This window comes from Aulonocara sp. 'chitande type north' Nkhata Bay, linkage group LG23, assembly GCF_057382095.1.
Source record: "Aulonocara sp. 'chitande type north' Nkhata Bay isolate Kocher_YH1m ecotype deep benthic linkage group LG23, A_spYH_male_GT1.1, whole genome shotgun sequence".
Lineage (NCBI taxonomy): Eukaryota > Metazoa > Chordata > Actinopteri > Cichliformes > Cichlidae > Aulonocara > Aulonocara sp. 'chitande type north' Nkhata Bay.
Genome location: NC_141365.1, coordinates 21895255 through 21922627, shown reverse-complemented (window position 1 = coordinate 21922627; position 27373 = coordinate 21895255). Strand labels below are relative to the sequence as shown.

General features: G+C 41.5%; 1 protein-coding gene across 4 annotated transcripts in view; it reads left to right on the top strand.

The window, feature by feature from the left end:
* The window catches only part of LOC147301698 (kalirin-like), a 58089-nt gene that overhangs the window by 7202 nt on the left and 23514 nt on the right, over positions 1-27373 (top strand). For 2 of the 4 annotated variants that reach the window (XM_086284159.1, XM_086284158.1), the window contains exons 2-38: positions 3117-3191; positions 3303-3417; positions 4874-5066; positions 5913-6136; positions 6374-6698; positions 7356-7478; positions 7568-7759; positions 7871-8002; positions 8087-8221; positions 8315-8407; positions 8679-8801; positions 8879-8995; positions 9085-9159; positions 9248-9370; positions 9494-9546; positions 11418-11565; positions 11650-11846; positions 11940-12037; positions 14052-14215; positions 14307-14426; positions 15017-15096; positions 17829-17967; positions 18213-18347; positions 18919-19081; positions 19234-19349; positions 19779-19901; positions 20549-20731; positions 21088-21224; positions 21315-21381; positions 21487-21596; positions 21796-21865; positions 21954-22043; positions 23773-23865; positions 25053-25164; positions 26168-26358; positions 26468-26569; positions 26660-26814. In XM_086284159.1, the coding sequence (XP_086140285.1) occupies positions 3117-3191; positions 3303-3417; positions 4874-5066; positions 5913-6136; positions 6374-6698; positions 7356-7478; positions 7568-7759; positions 7871-8002; positions 8087-8221; positions 8315-8407; positions 8679-8801; positions 8879-8995; positions 9085-9159; positions 9248-9370; positions 9494-9546; positions 11418-11565; positions 11650-11846; positions 11940-12037; positions 14052-14215; positions 14307-14426; positions 15017-15096; positions 17829-17967; positions 18213-18347; positions 18919-19081; positions 19234-19349; positions 19779-19901; positions 20549-20731; positions 21088-21224; positions 21315-21381; positions 21487-21596; positions 21796-21865; positions 21954-22043; positions 23773-23865; positions 25053-25164; positions 26168-26358; positions 26468-26569; positions 26660-26814 (4891 nt within the window). Of the gene's footprint in view, positions 1-3116; positions 3192-3302; positions 3418-4873; positions 5067-5912; positions 6137-6373; positions 6699-7355; positions 7479-7567; positions 7760-7870; positions 8222-8314; positions 8408-8678; positions 8802-8878; positions 8996-9084; positions 9160-9247; positions 9371-9493; positions 9547-11417; positions 11566-11649; positions 11847-11939; positions 12038-14051; positions 14216-14306; positions 14427-15016; positions 15097-17828; positions 17968-18212; positions 18348-18918; positions 19082-19233; positions 19350-19778; positions 19902-20548; positions 20732-21087; positions 21225-21314; positions 21382-21486; positions 21597-21795; positions 21866-21953; positions 22044-23772; positions 23866-25052; positions 25165-26167; positions 26359-26467; positions 26570-26659; positions 26815-27373 lie in introns of all 4 variants that reach the window. The other 2 variants (XM_086284160.1, XM_086284157.1) reach the window with 2 other exon arrangements.

The window sequence follows — 27373 nt, the reverse complement described above, 5'->3', positions numbered from 1 at the left end:
AATGACCTTTAGCTACTTTGACCAAAGAACAGTGGAAAGTTGTCTTCATAGCGCATTATAGCCTTTGATGTCCGGTCCAATCCATTCAAACTCTCAGATGAGAGCAAACACCTACTTGAAAGACTGATTGTTAGCCTGGACACCAGGCAGCTTTGTTTTAGCATGTTGCTTGTTTAGGTTCTTCGTTTTTGCCGGATCATGAAGTGCAGACCATTTTCTTGTAAAGATGATGGTTTGTGTTAACTATTCTAGTTTGCTTTGGTAACCTTGCACGTTGAACAGTTACACTGCAGAGGTACAATGTGGCACCAAGGGCTCCTGACTGAAGGTGAGAAGCTAGCCCTTATTATACTCTGTCGAGAACACGGACAGCTGGAGATGCCACAGTTGAGTAGTCACTCCTGTTATATTTCTTTTGAAGTCCACTTGAAGTCTGCTGCCTGGGGCACAAGCATAGTCGGTGCATAGTAATTCAAAGTTTCTGCAGATGAGTTTGTACAGTCACAAAAACTGGCAGGCATGTGGGCGTCCACATGGACCCTTCCACTCAGCATCTAATTATAAAATTTACAGTTACTCAGACCCAAGCAGAACCTAGCATTCTTTCAAATATGGAGAAAACAATCAAGTTCTTTTGACTTTCTATTATAAGACTCGACTTATGGAACAGAAGAAGTCTGGGTATTTTGCCACATGGGAAAAGGATTAAAACAGTGTAGCTCAGCAGTCATCTGAAAGCAGCAAGGCTGAGTTTAATCACCAAGAGAAACAGTTATTCTAAACCCAATTGTCATTAAACATGCATCTTCCCATTTCCAAAAGACAGTTAGTAAAGTCTTCAGTAATTCACTGCAAGTCTACAAATTACTCCTGCAGGGTCTAAGCACTGGGAAATTTTATATTTTCCAAGATGTTTTTCTTCATGGTTATTCACATATAAAAAGAGTCTTAAAGGGATTGTTTAATGATAAAGCAAGACTTTAAGTACTTGAACTGAAGGAAACTGTAACTTGTTTTTAGATTCATCAAAATATTTCATTTCTCATCCAAGTGTTTTGTTTTTGTTTTTTTTCAGCTCTAACAGCTGGTGAGGAATCCCAGGTATAATTAACTGATAAGCAGTTAATTAACATCACAAAAATTAAATCAGCGCTGGACCCAGTAAAGCAGCCCTATGCCTCACCACACATTCAAGTACAAAGTAATAAAAAAAAAAAAGAATTGAAAAGAAAAAAAACCCAGTAGAACAGTAGTGGAGTTGTGACCCTGGAGGTGGTCCTAATAACCGTTCACCCACCCTGTCTTTAGCTTAGTTGTTTAATAAATATATGAGCAAAGTTGTGAAGCAAAGTATATAGGTAATTAGGGACTTTTCTAATCCCACTAGAGCTTAAATACCTAGGACTCGCCGTGAGCCTTTCGAACTGAAGAAGCCCTCTGAATGAGAATCAAGAATCAAAAAATATGTCTAGTTGCTGTCAACTCAAGAGCATAAGACTTCCATGACCTGGATGACCAAAAACCTACACAGGCCATGTAGGGCTCATGGATGCAAACATGGAAATCAGCAGATATACTACAGGTACCCCGCACCGTTAGGTGAAGATTAGGGAGTTCTAACCATAAAGGAAGAGAAAGGAGGTACAGTGCTGTTGATGTTTGTCCTTCCTTTGGTAAAAAATAGCTGTTGGTGAAAGCTAAAATGAAGAGGCCTGCTTACAGATTCATTGACCAAATCAGGGTATTTTTCCACATGGGGACCGGATGCAAAACAGTGCAGCTCATTAGTCATCTGAAGGTAGAACACAGTTTGACTTCTGTTATTGTTGTTGGTTGATTTTTTTGCAGAAAATATTGAAAATGAACTCCATAATTTGGATGGTTTATTTTTGTAACAGCCTATGGTTTAAATCACATTTAGTCTTCAGTCATTCCCATAGTCTTTTGGGGCTTTTCTACTTTCTGTTTGAAGTAAATATTCTTATCACAGTGAATTTATGTGTAGGTTATTTGGGTTATTATCACACATGGGTGTGGCCTGACTAAAACCCTTGATGGATTATCAGGGGTCTGAAGCTGATTAGTTAATAAGTCAGTCTGGGTCAGTCTGACAGACACGGATGGAGAAGGAGAAATAGGGTGCTGCAAGCAGGGAGCTTAAGTTGCAGAAGTGTTTCTCTTCTCCTTCCTGTTTTTAGGTTTTCTCTCTGAGGGTTATTGCTGCTCGTTGAGCTGCTAATGTGAGACGTTTAATGCCTTCATTGTGTGTGTGTGTGTGTGTGTGTGTATGTGTGTGTGTGTGTGTGTGTGTGTGTGTTGGATTAGCTTTCTCCCCGCTGTGGAGGATGATCTGACGCACATGGGAGGCCGTCTGCAACACACACTTATGTTTGTACTCCTAGCTTTGTGGGGACCGCCAATGACAAAATGTGTTTTCAGGCTCCTAAACCATGACAAACCTAAACCTGATCAAATGTTAAAAGCACATCTCAACCCCTGAAAACAGACCTTTGTGGGGGTTTTTTAGAGATAATGTCCTCACAGGGTCTTAAATTCAGCACAGTCCTCACAAATATAGGCATACAAGTACACAAAGACATGCTCCCTGAGCTGCAGGAGCTTTTTAATTGAAATGTCTGTCAGCTCCTCGTGCTGAAGCCTGATTTTGGTAGATGAGAGGAAGTAGTTTGATGTTTCCTTGTCCTTTATTTCCTAACTTTCAGCCTGTAGGTGTTTTTCACCACACTGGTCCCACTCAAATATCTTGAGCTGGAACGATAAGTCAGTGTGGAGTTTTTGACCACTCTTAGTAATATTTTTACATGACGGCATCCCAGTGTGGTCGGTAGTGTGGGTGACACAGTATTCATGCCAGTTTCACAATGCCCCACTGATAGAAAGTTGGTGGTGAAGTGAAGAAAGCTGCTGAAAATAATGTGATTAGAAATATTTCAACAATAGACATGTTGGCCAATCAGAAAAAAAGTAGGCCGTTGATAAAGGGGGCTTGAAGAGTGTTTGTGTTTCACCTTTGATTTGGGGTTCCTATGGTGGTAGATCTCTAGCTGGACTAGACAAAAGCCAGCAGCTCAAGATTTCCTCTATCTGTCTTTCAGGTTCTGGTAAAGCCGAGTGTGTCCGGGCAGTCGATGTCCTGACGGTGCTCAGAGAGAAAGTGGCCTTCGTATCGGGTAAAAACAAACAAGCAAAGAAAATAGAAAAACACTAATACTGCTGCAGGTTTTATCCCAGCTTGGTCTTCATGTAACTCAGTTTGAGTAACTGCTCTATGTGTTTTCCAGGTGGACGGGACAAACGAGGTGGACCAATCCTGACCTTCCCTGCGAGGACCAATCATGATCGAATAAAACAGGAGGACCTCAGTCGGCTGGTCACTTACCTGTCCACGATACCCAGGTAGAGCTGTTTTGCAGAGCTTACCTAGATATTAGTTAGCCTGGGGTACGTAGTATATATACTTTGTCAAAATGTTATGAATAGACACAGTTTTGTGAATTGGGATTGTTAATTTTACCATTATAGATCATAAAAACATTGATTTCTGTAATGACTCACTGCCTTCACTGTTTTGAAGGCCAAAAGGCTCTTAGGGGCTTAAGCAAGTGTTGGCTGCTTTCAGTCTTATAGAAAAACCCTTTTATGTCAACATAGTCAACTAAAGGTCATCTACAGGTTACAATTACTGTGGAGTAACACAAGGTTCCATTTTAGGTGCTATTTTATTTTGTATTTATAAGCTTCTATTCAGCTAAATTTCATTGCTATGTAGACAACACACAGGTGAACTGTGCAAAAGCCTAGCTGTAGTTTAAAACTGTTGGATGATACAAAGTTTTCTTTAGCTGAATAATTGAAAATCAGATAGTTCAGTCTTATTGTTTAATCCTACAAACTGTAGTGCTCAAATGAAAGTTTCTTTGAAACCATGTTTACAAATACCAGAAATTTACGAGCTCGGTTTGACCCGACCCACGGTTGTCGAATTAAGACCTGTTTTCAAAATTAAACTAAGGCTTTTAAATCCACACCTGGAAAAACACATCCAAGCCTTTATAGTGTTACAGGCTTGACCGTGGCAGTTCTGTCCTCTCTAGTTTGAAATGCAGCAGCTTGGCATGTATTAGCAGATGGCATCACGTCTCCCGGATCCTGGCTTCTCTCTTTTGTCTTCCCACATGTTATAGATTTGATTTCAAGATTTTCCTCATCACTTTTAAAGCATGTCTAGCCCCGAGCCTTATAGCAGAAACGCTGAGACTAAATGAGCCAGCTTGTGGCCTGATAGCCTCGGGTGGGTCCTTTTAAAATTGTGCTTTTGCAGGACCCCTCCACCTAGAATGGCCTCACAGAAACAGTCAACGACTTTAATTTGCTTAAAACTTTTATAGAGTTGGTTTTTGTCATTGAAAATGATATTGTCTTTTATGTCCCTTGTCTGGTTGTCATCTTTCAGATGTGCTGTTTATTACATATGTTCCCTCAGTCGTCACTGGCGTTTGTTTATTCTCCTTTTCTTTTTGTTTGAGTATTTTGTTTTTTGATTGTTTGTTGAAGCACTGTGTAAAACCTTTTGTATTTTGTATTTTTTTAAATTTTAATGCACTATCAGGAAAAAATCCAGTAAAATGCCAAAAAATAACAGTGTAAATTCCTGTTCAGGAAATTCCAGTTATCAAGTCATATCCTCAAATAGTATTTAGCATCTTTGACTTAAGCTATCTTTAAAGAAATGTCTTAACCAGCCAAGACTTGGAGGAGCTACTACTACTAACTAACATGGGTCAAATCTTTGTAGAAAAAATAGTACCTGGATCGTATTACCAGCTTTTGCATCTGTGTGTCTTTCTGTCAGTGAGGATGTGCGTGCTCGTGGCTTCACCGTGGTGGTGGACATGCGCGGCAGTAAGTGGGACAGTGTGAAGCCAGTACTGCGAACGCTGCAGGAGTCATTTTCCTCCAACATCCACACAGCGCTGCTCATCAAACCTGACACCTTCTGGCAGAAACACAAGACCAACCTGGGCAGTGCCAAGCTCAGCTTCGAGGTGCGTTACTGCACAGTGAAGATCAGCTGTCATTACCTTAAGTGCCAGTTCTCCTGCTGATGCCACCTGAAGCGCTTCTACAGGCAGTACTGTTAAACTGAGTGTACTGACTTTTAAATGAAGTATTACTACAGCTAAGAAGAGTACTGCTCCACTGACTACTGTGCCCAAGTGAAAAACCACTAATGTTAGATGTTCTTCTAAAATTACCCCTTTATCACATACTAACACTACACCTAAATGAAGTGCTCATGTTACAGAAGTTACTGCTACTACTTACAACCTGTGTGTACTATAAGATAAGATAAGATTACCTTTATCAGTCCCACACGTGGGAAATTTTTTTTGTCACAGCAGGAAGTGGACAGTGCAAAAGTTATATAGCAAAAATTTGAAAATAATAAGAATAAAATACTGTACACAACTGTACAGAATAGAATAAAATAAAATACTATATACCGTTGAATAAATAGAATAAAATATACAATAGCATAAAAATAGAATACAAATGCTTTATACAACTGAGTAAAAATACAACTTTGTCAGAAAAAGAGTATTGCACTTAGTGTCATTGCACACGTGTGGATGTGTGTGTTTGATCAGTTGGAGTCTTTGTTGTGGAGTCTAACAGCAGTGGGGAGGAAAGACCTGCGAAATCTCTCCGTCCCACACCGTGGGTGCCGCAGCCACTGAAGGAGCTGCTCAGTGCTGTCAGAGTCTCCTGCATGGGGTGGGAGATGTTGTCCATCAGGGATGACAGCTTAGCCACCGTTCTCCTGTCTATAGTACAACTACTCAGTTCTTGACATTCCCCTGCAGTATGCAGTAACCTGTTTCTGTCTCCAGACAAGCCTGGTGTCCGTGGAGGGTCTGTCCCGGCTTGTCGACCCCTCCCAGTTGACCTCTGACCTCGGCGGCTCATTGGAGTATGACCATGTAGAGTGGACTGAGCTACGCCTGGGCCTGGAGGAGTTCTCAGGGGCCGCCACACAGCTGCTGGCCCAGCTGGAACAGCTAGAGGCCGGACTGAACCGCATACCAGAGCCGCAGGATGTTGATGAGGCCCGCAAGTGAGTGTTTTTTTTTCTCTCGTGTTTACCATATAATCTTAACCGCTTACCTACAAAATTACACACAATTCCAGTGAGATTTCATGAATCTTCCGAGTTGGCGCACAGGCAAAGAAAGCACCCGTTAGATTTTGGTGTGGATCTGGAACACTTCCTTTAAAACTGCAAACCTTCTTGGCAAATTAGCTCTTTCAAAGGTCATTAAAGCCAAGTCTCCCTCCATGTTTCTCTCTCTAGACTTCTTGAGGAACATGGTCGTCTCCGTAATACTATTGCCACAGCACCAGTTGATGCACTTGACCGAGAAGGCCGGTGTTTACTCCAACGTATGCGCCTTGGCCCTTCACACGGTGACACCTCTAATGAAGGTGGTGGGGGTGGCGGCAGCCATGGCAGCTGGCTCTCAGGTGGGGCGGACTTCCAGAGCGTGGCTCCAAAGGTTTCGTCCCTGCTGGACCGACTGCAGGCGGCTCGCACCCACCTCCTGCAGAGCTGGAGTGACAAGAAGCTGCACCTGGACCAGGCGCTGCAGCTACACCTCTTTGAGCAGGACGCCACCAAGGTGAGGTTTATGTTGTGATAAGCAAGTATGAAACCTAACGGGTTGGAAGCAGAATGAAAAAAAAAATTTGTTTGCTCTGTTAATGTACGTGCTGTCACATTTCTCGAAAGACTGACTTAAGTTCTGGGGGGTTCTCCCATGTGTCGACAAACATCATGTTTGTTTTCATGAGAACAAAGCTGCAAATCACAGTTGACAGGTTGCAAATTAGGTGACATGTGTTTCAGGCAGGAGAAGATGTCAGCCCTTAGAGTAAAGTACAAAAATGAATAAAGATTTTATAACGATCCTTCTCGCAGAGTTAATGTCTGTTGAGCCTCTGGATGGTAACACTGGAAATGGTTTTTTGAGCTACTTTTGCATTGCCTAACCTCGCTTTTTCACACATTGTTTGGCATCCTTTACATTAAGTTTGTAATGAGTTTCATGGTGCTTAAATTAAATGCAATAACTTTTGCACCAAGTTTGCCATCTTTTATGATGCTCTGCATTTCATTGTATTATGTATTGTGTCCATCAAATTTAAGTTTTCAATCTCTCACTTTCAGTTTGATGTCCCTTACATTAACGCTTCTTAATCTTTTGTTTTATTCACATCAACCTTAGCATCCTGGACAGATAGCTTGATGCTAACCTTTCTGTCTCCCTCTATCTTAGATGTCCGAGTGGATCGGTCACAGTAAAGAGCTGTTCATGCAGAGCCTGGTGGAGGTCGGTCAGAACCACCAGCACGCTGTAGACCTCCAGACACAACACCAGCACTTCACCGCCAACTGCATGGTCAGTCAGCGAGTGCACATGTATTTGTGTGTGTGTTTATGTACAGAGTGATTTTAATGAGCTGAATCAACATGTTTGTGTTTGTGCAGAATGGCAGCGTGAACGTGGACAGTGTTGTCACTGTGGCGGCGAGGCTCGCAGAGGCTGGTCATTATGGTGCAGAACGGATCGCCATGGTTTCATCAAAATTACAGGAAGACTGGAAGTCCCTGACCACGGCACTGGAAGAGCGCAGCAACACGCTCGCCATGGCAACCGGCTTCCACCAGGGGGCAGAACAGGTGACCCATATTGATTTATATTACCATACTTGTCTCCTCTTATATGACACTGCAACAGTCAGGTGATGTTCTCATGTCAAAAAACCTACTTGTCTGTCTCTCCCTGTTTAGTTCCTGCATCGGGTGGAGGGCTGGGTTCAAGTGTGCTCTGAAGGGTCACTGCCATCGGCGACAGCAGAGCTGGAAGCTGCTGTAAAAAAACACCAGGAGCTCAATGAAGAGATCTCTGCAAACTACACACAGGTACATGCCTGTCTGTGCTCTCAAATCCTGTGTGTGCTAGACAGCTGTCTGTCTCATTGTTTATCAACACCTGTCCTTCTTCAGGTCAGCGAGAGCGGTAAAGCATTACTGGATGTCCTCCAGCGCTGCCCAGCATCAGATTCTGACGAATCAGTGCCCAAACCTGACTTCACTGCCGCCACACACAGCATCATGGGAGTTCTCCACCAAGTGATGCAGGTATGTCCCTCCGTGACCTGTCTCACATCCTCCACATCCAATGTGCAGACAGCAAGATACGTGGAGTGATACAGACTGTCTTCTGTTTTGCAGGGTCACCATGAAGTGGAGAGGGCATGGCAACACCGCAAGCTCCGCCTCCATCAGCGCCTGCAGCTGTGTGTGTTTCAGCAGGATGTTAAACAGGTATGACCAAAAAATGTAGATGCTGATCCAGTTTGAAATATGGATGTATATTCAGAGCCAGATTCTGAAGAATCCACTTCAATGTCCAAACTAAAATTCTTATAGCCACACATTATATTAAATGTTAGGGTTTCTTTGTTTTATAAATTATCTAAAATCTTAGATATTTTTGTGCATTTGTATAATCAAAGTTGTGTACCATTCAAAAATTCTGAGCTCAGGAGAAAAAAGATCTGAGATTCAGGTTAACCTCCACATGTCTGTCTCCCAGGTGTTGGACTGGGTGGAGCAGCATGGTGAGGTTTTCCTGAACAAACACACTGGCGTGGGGAAATCTCTGCACCGAGCACGAGCGTTGCAGAAACGCCACGACGACTTCCAGCAGGTCGCACAGGTACCATAGGCTCAAGACCCACATATAGTTGATCTTTAAGTGCAGCTGCAGCATCCTAATTTCTTCCTCTTTCTTAGAACACATACACCAACGCGGAGAAGCTTCTGGAGGCAGCAGACCAGCTGGCTCAGTCTGGAGAGTGTGAAGAGGAGGAGATTTACCAGGCGGCCCGAGACCTGGAGCTCCGCATGCAGGTGTGTCTGTTGAAGGGAGGGGAGAAGGCGGGGCTGTGTTGTAGTTTATATGCTGTGAATGTGTGGTTTACACTTTTTACATATCACAGGCCTTTATCCAGCGTGTTGAACAGAGGAAGCTGCTGCTGGATCTCGCTGTGTCTTTCTACACGCATACAAAGGAGGTAATACACATTGACACACACTTTGTAACCACTCGTCAGAGGTAATATTATTAACAGTAGCTGGTCTTCCTCTCTTCTTCTCCTCCAGCTCTCAGCGTGGATGGATGGACTCCAGAAACAGCTCTCCTCAGATGTCCTCGTCTGCCCAGACACTGTGGAGGCTCTTCAGACTCTCATAAGCCAGCAGCAGCAGCAACAGGCCAACACACAGGTAACAGCCCAGCTGTGACCTCTGACCTTAAGTCTAACCCTGTCATAACAACCTAACACCCGCACCTGACCCCTGATCACCTCTAACCCTCACACTAACCCGAGCTCTAACCCTGACCTACAGGAAGCTGCGATGAGTGTCATCCGAGAGGGAGAAGACCTCATCCTGCAACTGAGGTACACACACACATACACAGTGGGTGTGTTTGTTTTAAGCCACAGTGCTGCACTGCTTACTAGTGCATGTCATTATTGAAGATCTAGATGTGTTCTGCAAACAGCTCTCTGAGCCTGTCTGGTCTGGTCTGTGTGGCTTTGTTTGTTTTACTTGATTATTTAGAAAGTCCATATGCACCAACTTTGTGAACCAAATGTTGTGTTTTTCGGGTCACGTAGAACGTGTGTGGGTTTTCTCTGGATTATGGGGAACGTGTGTGTGTTTGTTTTTCGAGTTTTGTGAAATGTATGGGTTTGTTTGTTTTCTCTTCTATGTGGATTACGCAGGTGCTTTTATTTTCTGGATTATAAAGAATGTTAATGTGCACCTTAGGAATTTGTATCAAACAAAGTGATTACCGTATCTGTACAAGAAGTGATGCATGAAAATGAAGACTGTATTAGTATATCAAAGGCCCCAATTGATAGTGAGAAGAACTATTTTCTGATGAGGTAAAACACAATATTGTGCTTAAAATCACAAGAACAGCCTTCACCCAAAGTGGATTATTTGCTGGGAGGTGTTAACAAATGCCGACATGGTGCTGAGTGAGCCTAAGAGGCAACTGGAAACCAAACATTCTTCAAAGAGAAACTTTACCCACTTCTAAAGTTCGCTGTATCAAAACCTGAGGCAGTAAGACTGCTTGTTTGTTGCTTTATCTGAAGCTGTGTGATAAGGATGTGTATGCACGCTTGTAGAGTTCACTACAAAATATGTATCATGCCCAAGACTGTTTTGATTAAATAGTGAAGTCAGAAGAATTGATCATATGGATCAGTTGTTTATGGGTATAAGTACATCTTAGCTTTGAAATTTCGCTTGCCCCTTGGTGTGCATTGAAAACAAAAAGTCTGAAAACCACGGAGGTAGATTATGTTAAGTTTGTGTAGAATTGATTGCAAGACAAATTCTGTGTTTGGGAGAAATTAAGAAATTCATGAATTGAAAATGAACTGGTCTCTGTGGTAAAAACACAGTTGACCATAAAGGTAAAGCTGTTGATTTACTGTTTGATCTGCATTCCTACGCTCACCTGTGACCACCAGCTGTGGGCAGTGATCGAAATAATGAGATGAGAATGAGTGTGTCTGGGCTCTCCCTTTGAAATAGGGTGAGGTAATTAGAGAGGAGCTCAGAAGAGACTCACTACTCCTTTTTATTAAAAGAACCAGTTGAAATGGTTCAGGTACTTCACTAGGACACCTCCTGGATGCCTTTAAGGTGCATGTCCAATTAGGAGCAGACCCTGGGGCAGAATCTAGGTGCTGGAGGAGGTAGCTGGGTTTTTGAGTCTCTGCTTAAATTGATGTCCTAACTAGCCAGTCCTGCGTGACTGGGTAAAAAACGTATGGATGAAAATGTTTATTACTACACACAGAACTAATAAACAATAATAAAGAGTCCAAATGTTCCATGAGTACAGTATATAATGATCTATATATGACCCTTACACTCTTGTGTTTGTTTGTGGATTTAATTGTTGTGTTGGCATTTGTTTTCACTAGACAGGGCAGTTAAGAGGCCTGTGTCATGCTGATTTCTATTATAATTATAGTTGTGTTTGTTTTCAGGTTTACATAGACTTTGTGTTTGTTCTTTATGGCGTTTTGCAGCCTGTGTATTTGTTTCAGTGTTCATGCAAACTCAGAGGCCTGCACTGGGTGTTGGTGGGTGCCTTTGTGTAAGATTTGACTAATGTGTGTAGGTGCATTTGTTTTTTGATTTGTATATCCTGCAAGAATGTATTTATTTTCAGGTCAGGGCATTTTTATTTGTAGCTTTTTGAATGTTTACATATTCCTATAACGAGTGGGTGGGTTTGTTTCAGGCCCCAGGGCAGCTCGGTGGCCCATGTGGAGTCAGTGCTGCAACAGCTGGAGGAGTCTCACGTTCAGTTGGAGGAACTTTTCCATCAGAGGAAGATCCGACTTGATGTTTACTTACAGCTGCGCATATTGCAGCAGTGCACGCTGGAGGTTCATTTACATTCTACTTTTCCATACAAATTTTCCCTCCTTGCGTGAGGTTGGAAAGGTGAACTTCATGATTGTGTTTTCCAGGTTACTGGGGAAATGGACGCCTGGAAACAAGACCTGCAGAAACAGTCCCAGGACTTCTCCACCGAGAAAATAGCATCAACAAGGCTAGCAGATGCAAACCAGGACAAGCTGGCCCAGGATAAGTTAGCACTGGGTCAGTCACGTCTAGTGGAGACGACCCCCGAGGCACTAACATTAGCACAGCAGCGCATTCACAGGTAAGCGGGCCAAGATGATGTCATCGCCCTCACTCGACACAATGATAACTCTTGACGCAGGCTTTGATTCATAGATTGGTGATTGAATTGCAGGCACATGGAACGAAGGCTGGCTATGAACAACATGATTTATGAGGTCATCCAGCAAGGCCATGACCTTCAACAGTACATCACAGAGGTTGTGGCATCAGGTAAGAAATTCACTCTCATGTAGTTTACTTTTGCTGGCTGAGGCAGTCAATTAAACTGAAACATATCGACAGAAACATACATCATGTTCTTCAGTGACGTAATGTCGGCTTTGAAAAGGGGACCCAAGATTGAGTCCTGTGGTAAGGCACAAGAAATGAAAGGTGACATGAATTTTGAATTTAAGAGGTTATTAATGGGCTGCAGTAAATACTTTAGTTTAGGGGCTCTTCAGTCATTAGTGGGGTTTTATTGTTAGCAGCTGAGAGGTTTTCTCTATAGTTTCCAGAGATAGGGTTTGGGGACATAAAGGTATTTAATAAAATCCGGGTAATGTGGTTTACAATACCTAAGAGATTCTAAGATCTGTGTATGGACACCATGAATAATGCCACGGTAGACCAAAGCCCTCATGAGCTCCCCATAGTTATTAGTAAGTGGTACTGATTTCTGATAGTGTATCACTGATGTGCTCCAGGTGTCTTAAAGTGTTTTCTAGTGATCCTTGAGTGTGTTTAGAAGTTACTTAGGGGATTGTGGAAATCCCTTAATTGGATTTTGCTTATTTATTTAATTATTCTTTAAGGGATTTCTAAAGAAGATTGCTAGTGGCTGGGGATATTCCCTCAAAGAAAGGACCTTGAGACATTTCTGTTAATCATGCCCTCAGTGTTTTAGTTAGTGTCACCCTGTGGGGCTCAGTGGTTTCTGAAGTAATTGTGGTTAACATTTCCATGGGGGGCTCCAGATATCTTGGGCGTCTGGTGATCATTTGAAGGTACTCGAGGTTCCAGAGATCCTTGACAGTTATGTACCCGAATAGGTTTCCAAGTACAAGTATTAATTTTTGAAATGTGCCAGTTCAGAGGTTGCTTTATGATTTATTATGATAATTCTAATATTTGACCTGGATTATAATTTCTTTAACCAGCAAGGTGGATATTATATTTGTTTACACGAGCTTTATATATTAACTTAACCAGCTCAGTACTGACCTGTCTAGGGTCAGGGTTGGGGTTGGTTTTAGCCAAATAGATGTTACATTTCAATTGTTTTATAACATTTCAGACATTTCAAATGTTTTATAGTTTGTGTGGACGTTCACCAAACCCAAACAATAAGCCTAACTCTATATGGGTCGCTGTTCACTGCGAGAATATTAAGTGGTTAAAAAAAACTTTAGCATGTTCTGTAATGTCTGCAATAAAGTACTGCTGCTGCTGAGTATGAAATGCAGTGTGACTGAATTAAATTTAGGTATTTCATTTTTCATTTAGTCAAGGACCGAAGAAGTTGTTTCCAGTCACACTTTGAGAATCTTGTCTTTAAAAGGTTCTGTTGGACTGGTTGGTTTGCAGAGACAACCGAAGGGGTAGTGATGATACTGAAACAGGCTATGTGGTCCTTGAAGTGCTTCCAGGTTTTCTGGTTTCAATCCAGGGCTTGTAGCTGTACTTGAGGGGGTTTTGGCTTTCCTTGAGGGGCTAATGAGGGCTTTGATGGCGTCAAACAGCAAAGCTGGCAAAAGGCCGAACGGGCACGAAGCAGAATAGTGCAGGACAGTTGCAATACAATGGCATGTTGATTATGTTTAACCTCCACAGAATAGAAGAGAATTGAATGCAGCAGAATAAAATAGAAATCAGTCAGCACATTTCATGCTCCTGCGTAGCCTCCGTCTGACCACTTCAGTAACACAGTGATGATATTAGGAGGGAGAAAGGGGGGGGGGGGGGGGGGGGGGCACCGAGGATAATGGGGGAGGGGGGAAAGGGGGATGGGGTTGCCATGGAAACTGTTCTCTGAAGCACACAGCTGGTCCCCATAGAAACCAGCGTATTGAATTTGCCATGGAGACACACAGACAAAACCTTGCATCGGTTCATGCATCCATACACATATGAACAGAGATATACACAAACAGCTGTCTTAATGTACTTGTGGGGATGTTAGCAGCCAAAACGCCGTCTAGGTCTAAAATGTGTATCTCTATGTATGTGTGTGTGTGTGTGTCAGGTATCGAGCTGTCCGAGGCAGAAGGAGGAATCTCCTCTCAGGTGGAGGAGCTGCAGCACCTCCTGCAGGACAAACAGAAGGAGCTGCAGCAGATTGCAGATCTCATACACACACATCTGGAACAGAATCTGCAGCTGAGACACCTGCAGAGCCAGGTTAAACAGGTAACACACACAGATGAACATGTGCCAGCTGCCAAGTGGGGACTAAAGGTGATGATGCTGACCTGTATCCGTCCCTGTGTATCTGTCTCAGGTGCTGGGTTGGATCTCTGAGGGGGAGGTCATGTTATCTTCCTGCATGTTGAATTCCAGCTGTTTGTCTGAAGCTGAGCAACTGCAAAGGGAGCATGAGCGCCTCCAACAGGCCATAGAGGTTATTGCACACACAATGCAAACTGTACACTCCAATTAGAAGAAGTAATAAAAAGGAGAATTATTAAATGGCTTCTACATCAAAACTATGCTAAGATATCAGGTTTCTAAACAGCATATAAATATGGATTTTCTCCACTCTACAGAAAAAAATATAGAAACATCTCTTAACAGTTTTTCTAAAAAAAAAACACAAGACAGTAACAAACACTAAAAAAACATCTGTTCAGTATTTTAAGAAGAAAGTATTTATAGCCTTACCATAACATTGCCCTTTCTGAGTAATTTACATATAGATGTATAGATGTAAATATGTGTGACTGTTCTTCAGACTTCAGGTTATCACAACATGAAATGCATCAAAATCTGAGCAGCTTACCAGCTCAGCTAAATGGATTCCTGTGGGAAACCCTGCATGACAGCGAATAAATGACCCTGCCCTCATGCAGAGGATGAGTCTGATGTGTTTGCAGTCCATCACAGCAGTCAGCTTTAGAGGTTACCACAACAACAGGGACTCTCACACACAAAGTCCTCCCGACGGATTAACGGAAATGAAGTGAATGTGCTGTGCCTTGTCTTTTTCTCCAGTCTCTCCTTCATGCTGACTCCCTGCAGAGGACCCACCAGGTGGCCCTGGCTCTGCAGCAGAGAGCAGAGCTCTTGGTCAGGTTAGTTAATCTATTATTATTAATGCTAATTAGCTGCAAATATCAAATTATTAACCACTGGTCTCATTAATTTCCAGTAAAATCTGGCTTAAAAACATTTTTATAAAGTCTTAAATACAGACATAGCAATGCTTTATCAAGTACATAGTAACCCTTTGTACAAATAATAATAATAATAATAATAATAATAATAATACATTTTATTTGAGGGCGCCTTTCAGAAACCCAAGGTCACCTTACAAAAAACACAATTAATAAAAGGAACAATAGTCATAAAATACATAAAATAAGTTAAAATTACAAAACAGAGCGTGACAACAGATAAAATCAGCATTAAAGCGAGTAAGCCAGTTTAAACAGATGTGTTTTGAGCTGTGTCTTAAATACGGAGAGGGAGTCAATATTTCTTAGTGCAGGAGGAAGAGAGTTCCAGAGCCGAGGAGCAGAGCGACTGAAAGCTCTGTTCCCCATAGTAATAAGGTGTGAGGACGGAACAGTAAGATGAATAGCAGATGATGATCTGAGAGTGCGGGAAACAGTGGTGATATGGAGCAGGTCACACAAATATGAAGGAGCAGATTTATGGATACACTTGTATGCAAGAAGTAAGATTTTAAAATTTATCCTGGCTTCTATGGGCAACCAGTGAAGCTGCTGAAGAACTGGGGTAATATGAGCACTTAACGGAGTGCAAGTTATGACCCGAGCTGCAGAATTTTGAAGAAGTTGGAGTTTATGAAGGGACCTTTTAGGGAGACCAAATAGGAGGGAATTACAGTAATCAATACGGGATGTAATAAGACTATGGACAAGGATGGCAGCAGCATGGGGAGTAAGGAAGGGACGGAGTCGGTGAATATTACGTAAATGGAAGTAAGCAGACCGTGTTATGTAATTAATGTGAGACTGGAATGAAAGAGTATTATCAAGTATGACACCCAAACTCTTAACCTGAGGGGAGGGAAGGGTGGGAGAATTTTCAACGTTAATGGAAAAGCTGTGGGATTTGGTTAAGACAGATGGTGTACCAACAAGTAAAACTTCAGTTTTATTACTGTTAAGTTTGAGGAAATTGGAGGAGAACCAGGATCTAATCTCAATAAGACAGTCTGAGAGGGAGGTAGGTGGGAGGGATGAATTGGGTTTAGAAGAAAGGTAGAGCTGGGTGTCATCGGCATAACAGTGAAAATTTATATTATATTTTCGGAATATATAACCAAGAGGAAGCATATAAATAATGAATAAAAGAGGCCCCAATACTGAACCCTGGGGCACACCAGCAGAAACAGGATAGAGAGCTGAAGAATGGGATTTAGGTTGGATAAACTGAGTGCGGTCTGAGAGATAGGAGGTAAACCAGGTAAGTGGGGTATGACTAATACCAATGGAAGCTAACCGGTTCAGGAGAATATTGTGAGAAATGGTATCAAACGCCGCACTAAGATCAAGAAGGATGAGAATGGATAGGAGACCAGAATCAGCTGCCATCAGAAGGTCATTGGTAATCCTTAACAGAGCAGTTTCTGTGCTATGATTGGGGCGGAAACCAGATTGAAATTGTTCATAGAGATTATGGTCATTGAGATGTGAATGAAGCTGGGCGGCGACAACTTTTTCAAGAATTTTTGAAATAAAGGGGAGATTTGATATAGGGCGAAGATTATCAAAGTTATTGGGGTCTGCACCAGGCTTTTTGAGAGTTGGAATAACAGAAGCCTTTTTCAGTGCTTCAGGAACAATCCCAGTGTTCAGGGAGGAATGAATAATATTGGTTATGAGAGGTGCTAAAGAGGGAAGACAGGCTTTAACTAACACAGTAGGGAGAGGGTCAAGTTGACAGGTGGATGGCTTAGATTTTTTAATGAGATTAGATACATCAGTTATGGAGGGAAGAGTAAAGCTTGAAAATAGCTGACAGGAAGACAGTGGGGTAACCAGGAAGTCTACTTCAGAGTCAGGAGCTCCTAAAGAGTTAAGTTGACGGTGAATGTCTGAGATTTTACAAGTGAAAAAAGAGATAAGAGAATTGCAAAAATCAACAGAATACATCTGGGAGGGGAATGTGTCTGGAGGTTTTGTAATTTTACTGAACAATGAATAGAGGGACCTGGAGTTACCTTCATTAGAACTAATTAAACCAGAGTAGTAAGCAGATTTGGCTGAGGCAATGCAGTCCTTATAGAACAAAACATGATCATTGTGCATTTCTTTATGTACAGTAAGTCCGGTTTTCTTGAATAGACGTTCGAGTTGGCGTCCTTTAGCTTTAAGGTGACGCAGGTCGGAGGTAAACCATGGAGCTGAACGGGAAAATGAGACAGTTCGATGTTTAAGGGGAGCAAATATGTTAAGAAGGTTATGAAGGTTGACATTATAATGACAAACGAGTTCATGAGGGGTTGAGGAGCAGTGGATAGATGGAAGGTCATGGACGGCAGATGAAAAAGTTACATAACCCCATGTATGTACTGCTAACTGTTATTGTAATTCATAAAATTATATTATACTTCACAATATTTCCGGAAATGAATCAATCAAAGCAAAAGCTTTGATCATCTGTCACCTTCTGGTGTTCTGTGTTAGAGAGAGCTCACATTTCCCAAACTGTAAAAGAATCATTTTTATAATATTCATTTTCATTATTTAACGTTAAATGATGAAAATGTTACATTTCTTCAGGAAGGCCAGCCATTAGTCTGTTTAACAACTGACATCTGCGCTTTCCTCCTTAGGTCAGGTCATTATGACCCAGATGCAGTGAGGTCTTGTGCCCAGACGGTGGCGCTACACTGGCAGACTCTGATGCTGAGGATTGAAGACAGACTTAAATTAGTTAACGCATCTGCTGCCTTCTACAGGACGTCACAGCAGGTAACGAGAGACTGTAACTGCGTCTGATAAATAAACGGTGCCAAGCACTTAACTGAGTGGTTAGCAAACTCGTAATATATTATAATTATCTTAAATGAAAAATAATTGTAATACTTTAACTATAGAACACATTGTTTTTACAAACTTACTTTTTAGGTTGTGCAAATATTTAAAATTTAAACTACAGTCAGCCGGAAATTCGTAGTATACTGTGTTTTTTCAAGTGTGTACCTGCCTGTTTCCAGGTGTGTGGTGTCCTGGAGAGTCTGGAGCAGGAGTACCGCAGGGAGGAGGACTGGTGTGCAGGAGGAGAAAGACAGCCAGAGCAACTGGTGCCACTCATCAGCAAACACATGGAACAGAAGGAGGCGTTTCTGAAGGTGAGGAGCTCTGGAAAACCACCACAAACTCCAAAATAGAAGCTGAGCATTGCTAATATTTTACGCTGAAAACGAGTCCAATCAGCTGCTGTAATCGGTCATGGTCAGGCTTTAGTGACATATCCTATTAATAGGATACTTGAATAAAGTTGAATACATTTATTTATTTTGAACAGTTTTCTTGTTCAATGGTCATGGAAAGTTCTCATTGTATTAAATTTAGCAGTCCCAAAACATCCAGCATGAGTTTGTTTATTTTGACCAGAGCATTTATGAAAGTTGTACGATCTGGGCCAATCGTACAAGTGTTATCAAAGTACTTCCCTAATCAAGTCTTTCTACTTGGCATGCATCTTGGTAACTATTTGAGCAATTATTTGTAAGTGCTTGTGGAGAAAATGGCAAGTTAAACTTTACTAAACCTGGTAATAAAGTTTGATTTTGGATGGAGTGAGCCAAGCCTCCCACAATGCTGAAACTGTCGGCAGTAATGATCGATCATAGATATATTCGGGCTTATTCGAGTGCCATGTCTTTTTCTCATAATGTCTGTGGTGTTGGTCATCGACAGGCCTGCACTCTGGCCAGACGGAACGCCGAAGTTTTCCTCAAGTACATTCACCGTAACAGTGTCACCATGGCGACCATCTCTGGCCACAGTGTCACCGTCTCCGGGGTAACAGGGGTTGCAGAGGTCACTGGGCACTCCAGGGTGCCCGAGCAACAGGTCAAAGGTGAACAAAAATATATACATGAGAAATATTCAAGCATTTGTTGGTGTAAATACAGAATTACAGTGGAGCTGGGATCACTTCTTGAGGAACACCACACTTAATGGCAAACTATAGTGGTAATTTGACTTACTCAGATGTGTCTGTGCACTCAGGTATCCTCAGTGAGCTCCTCCAGAGAGAAAACAGAGTTCTTCATTTCTGGACTTTAAAGAAACGTAGACTGGATCAATGCCAGCAGTATCTGATGTTCCAGAGTCACGCTCAGCAGGTAGATGCGGTCTGCTAAATTATTAGCACTGTTATTCATGCTCATTAACAACAAAATCAGCAAATCATATACACTGATCGGGTGTAACATAACATTATGACCACTGACAGCTGGCTCATGTGGTCTGTTCCAACAGACAAGCTACTGTATCAAACAACTTGGATTCTCAAGCATACAAAGTTGCTTCCTTTTTCAATCTTACATGATAGTAAATTAAATATTTTGTCATTTGAAACATTGTGCTGTTGTTTTGTCCAGCATGATACATTTTTCAGTTTTCTGTTGAGTAGGTCAAAATACTAATCAGTTAACACAGTAATTGTGTTGCATGAAAAGTCTCGCATACTCTCTGGGTGTTCGCATCATATTTTGGAAATGCTGACTTTGAGTTATTAACGGACATCTGTCTAATGTGTCCTTTTGTTGTAGGCTCTGGATTGGCTACAACAGTCAGGGGACCACTACCTGGCCACACACACATCACCTGGGGCGACAGTGGCTGAGACGCAAGAACTGCAGATCCAACACAGGGAGTTCTGCATTTCTGCCAAGGTGTGTTTTTTTCCATAGTTTATTGAAATGTATATCATATTTTATCACTTTCTATGAACAGTACTTCCAAGTAAGATAATTAATTAGTTAATGTAGTCTGAGCTCATGTTTGGATTGCTCAGCAGCCTTATGATGCACACGCTGAGGGGCCAATGACCCTCTAGCCAAAGCATCTGTTTGAAAAGACTGTTAATATTTTGTTTGATACTCACAAAAGCAGAGCAGCAAACAGCTATGAACTAAGGCCATCTGTGTACCAGTCCACCTGTCAGTCAAAGAAACCATATGCTCTCATAATGCAGACTAAGTCTTAATAGGTGAGCACTTTACTCTTCAGTGTTGATTGTTTGTGCACAGAGAAAGATGCCAGAAAATCCCTTAAAGAGAAACAAAAGGCCATTATGAGATGCAAAACAAACGCTAAGAGACGTATTGTGATCAAGGAGATACTGAACAGCTACAAAGAGACCACGAGAGATGTAGAACAACCCAACAAAATTCAGAAAATCAAACCATTTTTATGGATATTAAAGTATTTCCCAGCTCCATTTTGTGTCCTGAATATGATTAAAATCAGGAAAAGTGCTAGCAAGCCACATGTTGTTGTGAGGTTGAATTTAACTAAACTATGACCTTGTTTCTGTCAGCATACGCAGGAAAAGGTTCACCTGCTAATACAGCTGGCCGAGAGCATGCTGGCTAAAGGCCACGCCCACCGCACTGAGCTCCGTCGTTGTGTTTCTACGGTTGACAAACGCTACCGGGACTTCACCGTCAGGATGGGGCAGTACCGGCACCTGCTGGAGACGGCACTGGGAGGCTGCTCGCAGGTAAACGACACAAGTACTGACTGTGGAGCAGGAACTCTCCACATTTGAAAGCGAAAACATGTGAGTGAGTGAGATGTGATTCTTAGTGTTTTTGCAATAAACACATCAACATTTACTTATGTGTGAACCTTTGCATTTAAAGTTTATTTCCATGTAAAACAGGTTATGATTGAATAATTTGAAGGACTATATGATACAAATGCAGCTTTTTGAATTATTAGCAACATACAAGCTGCAAATGTGTGAAATTAGAAGGCAGATCTGTTGCTGTACTTCTATGATTATTCAGATTTAGAAAATGTATATTAAAAATAAATATAAATGTATGTGTGTTTTAGTGAGTTTACTTTGTATAGTTTTCCTCTCAGGATAATAAGGACTTGGAGCTCGAGCTGATCCCCAACAGTCTGTCAGACTCCGACCCCGAAGTCAACCTGTCCGATCCGAGCCACCAAGTCAGTGATGAGAAGAGACGTTCCGCCCGCAAGAAAGAGTGAGTACTCTGATATTACTGATATTAGTATAGATATTACTGGTAGCAGTACTACTGCAGTACTCTGATAACACCTGTGTGTGTCCTCAGGTACATCATGGCTGAGCTCCTTCAGACAGAAAGAGTCTATGTCAGAGATCTGCAGGAGTGTATTGAGGTATATTTTCAGAATTCGTGGGTTCTGATTACTGGATGTGACGCAACACAGTACTACATAATACTAAATTGTACTTTCTGCTGTTAATACGATTACCTGCTGCAGACATACCTGTGGGAGATGACGAGCGGCTCAGAGGACGTCCCGCCTGGCCTTGTAAACAAGGACGATATTGTGTTTGGAAACATCCAGGATATCTACGAGTTCCACAACAGGTACCACTAAATATCCTGCTAAATGTGCGATAACACTGCAATATTCTAATGGATGTATTACATTAGGAAACATCCAGGACATCTATGAGTTTTAAACATCTCCAAACTACATGTTTAGATATTATAGGTCCATAACTGTGATTAAAAGAATATTAAAATGCATTTAGAGAAAATTAATATTTTCTCTGTGTTTTTGCAGTATTTTCCTGAAGGAGCTGGAAAACTATGAACAGCTTCCTGAGGATGTTGGACACTGCTTTGTCACCTGGGTATAATTCTTTTTTTTTAGATGTCAGGTTGATTATTTATTTTAAACCTACAGAGCTAATGATTAATCTGTGTTTATTTCCCTATCAGGCTGATAAGTTCCACATGTACGTGACGTACTGCAGGAACAAACCAGACTCCAGTTTACTCATCCAACAACATGGCGTGGCGTTCTTTGAGGTCTTTTTCAAACACCACAAACATCAACTTAACAACTTAATATTAGCCAGTAGTTTAGTTGGGTAGCACTTTATTTATCTTCATTCCAAATATTATTTTTTAAATATATAAGAGTTTCATCAATGAAAGTTTGGATTTCACTAAAACACAGCTATGTTTACGGCTTTCCTGTGTTTTCTGGACTCATGTCAAGCAAAACCTGGCAGCTTCATCTTCTTCAGCAGACTTTGAAACTTTGAGGTTGGAAATTTGTGAATGTGACACCTAATGCCACAGAAATGTAAACTAAGCTGGCGAAACCAAGGTCCCTCAATTCACTGTGGAAAAAAATAAGATCTACCTGGGATCAGTTGTCTCATTTAGAGCCCAACATTCAGATATCTGTGATTCTAGCAGTTTTGTCATTACCGTTCCCCAAGAGACAAAACAAAGTATCAACCAACCCAGAGATTAGTTCCATCACACCAGAAGTACACTCCATCAGTCAGTCACCATGTTTGACTATGAGGTTTAGACACTGAGCCAACAGAAAGAAGAAAAGCTAAATGGTCTAGATTTCCCTAGATACAGTTTCCCGTGAAAAGTCGGATCACAGAAAAAGATCTTGGAAAAATGTTGGTAAAAGCATTTGTTAACCTCCTAATATTATCCAGGCGGTGTCTTTAGAGTTAGTTTCACATCTACCCTTCTTTATGAAGAATTCCTTCTTGCTGAATGGAAATCTTACAATAGAAGAACTCCAAGGCCAAAATGCCTGTAAGAGACTTGATTTGACATTTAACACCTTCGAGCATGTTTCTAAAACACAACCCAGCACTACTGCTAAAATGTTCACCAGCAAGCTGGTGGAAGTTAATAGATTAACACAGATGGAAGGACACGCAAATTATCCAAGATTTTCACCATCCAGAGAACCATCTCGACAGCCTGACATGAATTCAGTTTATGGACATCCAGTCTCCAGTGACTAATTAGAGGCTTAAATTAAGTAACGAATAAACAAGGAACTGGAAATTTGGTTTAGCATATCTGGGTTTCCACCACAAAAGTCATCAACCTCAGCATCTTTGAGTGATCTAGCCTACTGTAAACTGTAAGAGTTGAACAAATAAAACAGCATTACAACTTTTGTCTGGTTCTTTATTCTGATATTGATGGATGAACATAGGCCACATCTGTAACACACTGTTAGAAACCATGTTTAAATCACAGATAGCATACACATTGGGCTATTTGTGGCTAAATTACAGCACTGCTAAATGTTTTTTAGCCATCTATCGTCCAAATGCCACAACACATGTGACTTCTGGCCCAAATAACATGGACCTGTGGTTGAACTGAGACAACCAGACTCACCTTGAACTGGTCACCAGTCAAGGCTAACTGTGGTCCAAAGAAAACTGCAAAAATAGGCCAAGTTTGTGCTATTTCATGATGTGTTTGGAATTTAACAAATCCACTTTTCAAGCTCCCAAAACATCAGTTCTTGAGTTTACAGTACAGTTTCCTATTTACTAGGTTCAGTTTCCCCTGTAATACTAATATAAGAGAAATAAATAAAAATAAGTGCAACCATAGGAAACATAACCAAGAAGATAAAAAAGAGCTTATGGGACCATAAAACAAAGTGTGAGTCACCAACAAATGTGGTTTGAATTTTATTGGACTGCTTTAAAGCTTGATTAATGATCTTTTATATGATCTCTAACATTTTATTTTGTGTGTACAGGAGGTCCAGAGAAGACACGGTCTAGCAAACTCCATCTCTTCGGCTCTCATCAAGCCTGTTCAGAGGATCACCAAATACCAGCTGCTGCTCAAGGTACGCCCTGAATTTCTTTTACGTTTCCCCCACATTCAAAACACACGAGAACGAAGTGTTTCCCACAGAGCTCCAAACTGTTTTTGTTTAGAAGGCTGTTAAATTTAGAGGAAGCCTCGGAAATGTTTCATCCCTCTGGCTGTTTGGAAAACACGGCGCCTCAGAGGATTTTTTCTGAGCACAGCTTTCAATCCCGAATACTTTATATGGAGCCCAGAGGACACAGCATGTGTGCCTGGAATAATGAATGAAAAGCGCTTCGTGTCAGTTTGAAAACTTTGTTGTAACTCAGCAGCAGCAGGAGGCTGAAGGTGCCGAACACGTAACCCCCTTTAGACTGAGCTTCATTTCTTTATGTTGCCACTTTGTCTGTTCAGGGTGATGTTTTAACTGTTTTTCAAACTCTTTAATACTTCAAACCAGAGCAGTGAAGAAATATACAAAGTGAAGCTTCTGCAGGGTTGCCCTATTTTTTTGCTGATGGCCATGAGGGAGGTGACTTCTGTTGTAAAACTAAGGCTGATTCTATGGAAGTCTATGAGGAAATGACTCCTCACTTGACCTCTAATTGTCTCAGTGTGTGTGTGTGTGTGTGTTTGGGGGGGGGGGAGGGGGGGGGGGATTATGGGGACATTGTGTTTTTCTTTTTGAACAGGTTTATTGAGATATTTGGCTTGTTTGTTTGGTGGGTTTATGGCAACATCTTGCTTGTTTTTTGGTGAGCTTTGGAGAACATCTTGCTGGTGGGTTTCTGGGGATATTTGGCCTGTTTTTGGTGCCTTTATTGGGACATATGACTGTTTCTGGCAGGCATATGAGGACATCTTGGTTGTTTGTTTGTTTTTTGGCAGTTATAAGGAGATATTTTGTTTATTTCTTAGCGTATTTATGGCGACATGCTCTTTGTTTTTTGGCAGGTTTGTGGGAATATCTGGCTTTTTTGGGGGGCAGGTTTGGGCTTAATTCTCTAAAATATCTGCAATCATATATTTTAAACATGGAGAAATGCGCTACTCTTTTATACAACTTCCTTTGCAGCTTTTTAAAAAATATTAAAATCACCCACAAACCATTATAATATAAAACTCAAACATCTTTTTATCACTGTGAAGATTTCTCACAGAGTTCAGCACTTCATTTTCCAGGGAAAACACTGATGAACCTGTATATGTGTTAATGTGATGCAGGAGCTGCTAGCGTGCTGTGAGGAGGGAAAAGGCGAGATAAAGGAAGGCCTGGATGTGATGCTGAGCGTCCCAAAGAGAGCAAACGATGCTATGCACGTTAGCATGCTGGAAGGTGACACAGAATATTTTTCACATGAAGTCAGGACATATTATGAATTGTTCCGGTCGTTATCTAATGAAGAACTTCATACAGTACTGTCAAGGAGCCACCCCTCATTTCTTTATATTCTGCTTCCAGGAAGTGAAGCTTTCTTGTGTTATTTTTAAGTGGTCTTAATCAATAGTTTTCCAGGCTTTCTGAAGGTCTCACCTGGCTTTTCAGAAGAATTTCTTCTTTGCTAAGACACTTAACAGTGACCTTTGAATCATTCAAGCATAAAATGCACCAAACTCATGTGACAACTTAGCAGAGAGCTAATTTTAAATTATGTCTTTAAACACTTTGTTAAAAAACCACATCTGCTCTCATTTCTTTAGCTGAATCTGTGAAAAACACCAAAAGATAACACGGTTTGGCAGCAGAGAGGTAAAACAGTTTACAGTCATCTGTAAAACACGGTAGAGGCTCTGTCATGGTTTGGAGCCAGTGGTGTTGGAGATAGTGCTAAAATTGATAAATTATCAACACAGAAAATACCATCAGATTCTGACCCAGATAGGAAATTAATTAATAATTAATTAATAGATTGGCCTCCCCAGAGCCTGGACTTCAACATTATTGAAGTAGTGTGGGATCATGTTGACAGAGAACAGAACGAAAGGCTGAAACATCCAAAGAAGAGCTTTGAATGTCCTTCAAGAAGCCTATTCCTGAAGACGACTTAAAGAAATGACAAGAAAGCTGCCTAAGAGAGTTCAGTCTGTGCTGGAGAATAAAGGTGGTCACACCAAATATTGACTTTCAAGCTCGTTAAAATAGTAAAAGCTGTATTTGCATGTGTGTTTCGACATGTTCAAATAAATCACTGCACCTATTTCACATTTTAGTAAGTAAAAAGCAACGGGGAGTCGCTCAAGACTTTTGTAAAGTAATGTATAAACTTTAAAAGGTTAAAACTAAAAGCAAAACTTGACAGAAATGTCTTGGAGGCTCCTCACTGTCTTGTATCTTGCAGGTGTGGAGGATGGTCTGGATGTTCAGGGCGAGCTCCTGCTGCAGGACTCCTTCCTGGTTTGGGAGCCGAAGTCTTTGATCAGAAAGGGGCGGGACCGACACCTCTTCCTGTTCGAGTTGTCACTCATCTTCAGCAAGGAGATCAAAGACTCATCTGGACGGACCAAATACATCTACAAGAGCAGGCTGAGGGTAAGGACAACGTCCAGCTTTGCTCCGTTCAAATCAAAAAAGTACAAATGGAACTAATTTGGCTGAAGATATTGTACAAAGTTTCTCTTACTTCTTGTCTCTGTCTCAGACCTCTGAGCTCGGTGTAACAGAGCACATAGAGGGCGACCCCTGTAAGTTTGCACTGTGGGTTGGACGAACGCCAACCTCAGACAACAAGACAGTCCTAAAGGTGTGTGCTCCTGTCAATGAATGAGTGAGTAAACATTCATACAGTGATGGTTCGATCTAAGGAATAATCCTTCTTTTTGTTTACTTTTAGGCATCATCTTTGGAGCTGAAGCAGGAGTGGGTTCGTAGCATTCGGCAGGTGATCCAGGAGAGGCGGGGTCACTTGCGGGGGGCACTTAGGGAGCCCATCCCCCTCCCCAAGACCCCCAACCCCACGCTGGGGCGACAGCGCAGCATCAACCGCAGGTCAGCTCACACAGATGGCCTTTAAACAGTAATACTGACTCCTGACCTGTTATATCGACAGCCCTAATTCTCAGTGCTGCTAATATTTGAACTCCAAACTCCAGTGAGAAAGCACTTATTTTATTTCTGCTATTAAGATTTATGTGCTTAATATATAAAAACTGTTTGTGTCAGACTTAAGTTTACTTCCACTTGGAGTACACCTGGTCTCTGAAACCATTACAGGTTTCCAATCAATCGAATGTGGCATCCACGAAGTCCCAGCTCATGAAGGATATTCATAAGTTTCTCATGTTGGATCGGGTCAAAGGTTTTTTCCAATTGTGTTTATGAATGTCCTTATTACTTTAAAATTACAGGAGCCCTTACATAAAAGTGACCGAACGTTTTAAACATAGCCAGTTAAATCTGAAACCTTTATTACTCCTGGGTTTGAGCTGTTGGTTGGATAAATCAGGAAAGTTATGGACAACCTCTTAAGCTTTTAGAAATGTTAACAGACCTTTTATATCATTTCCTGACTTTTCCTACCCAAGAGGAAGAAAATAGTTGATGTCTT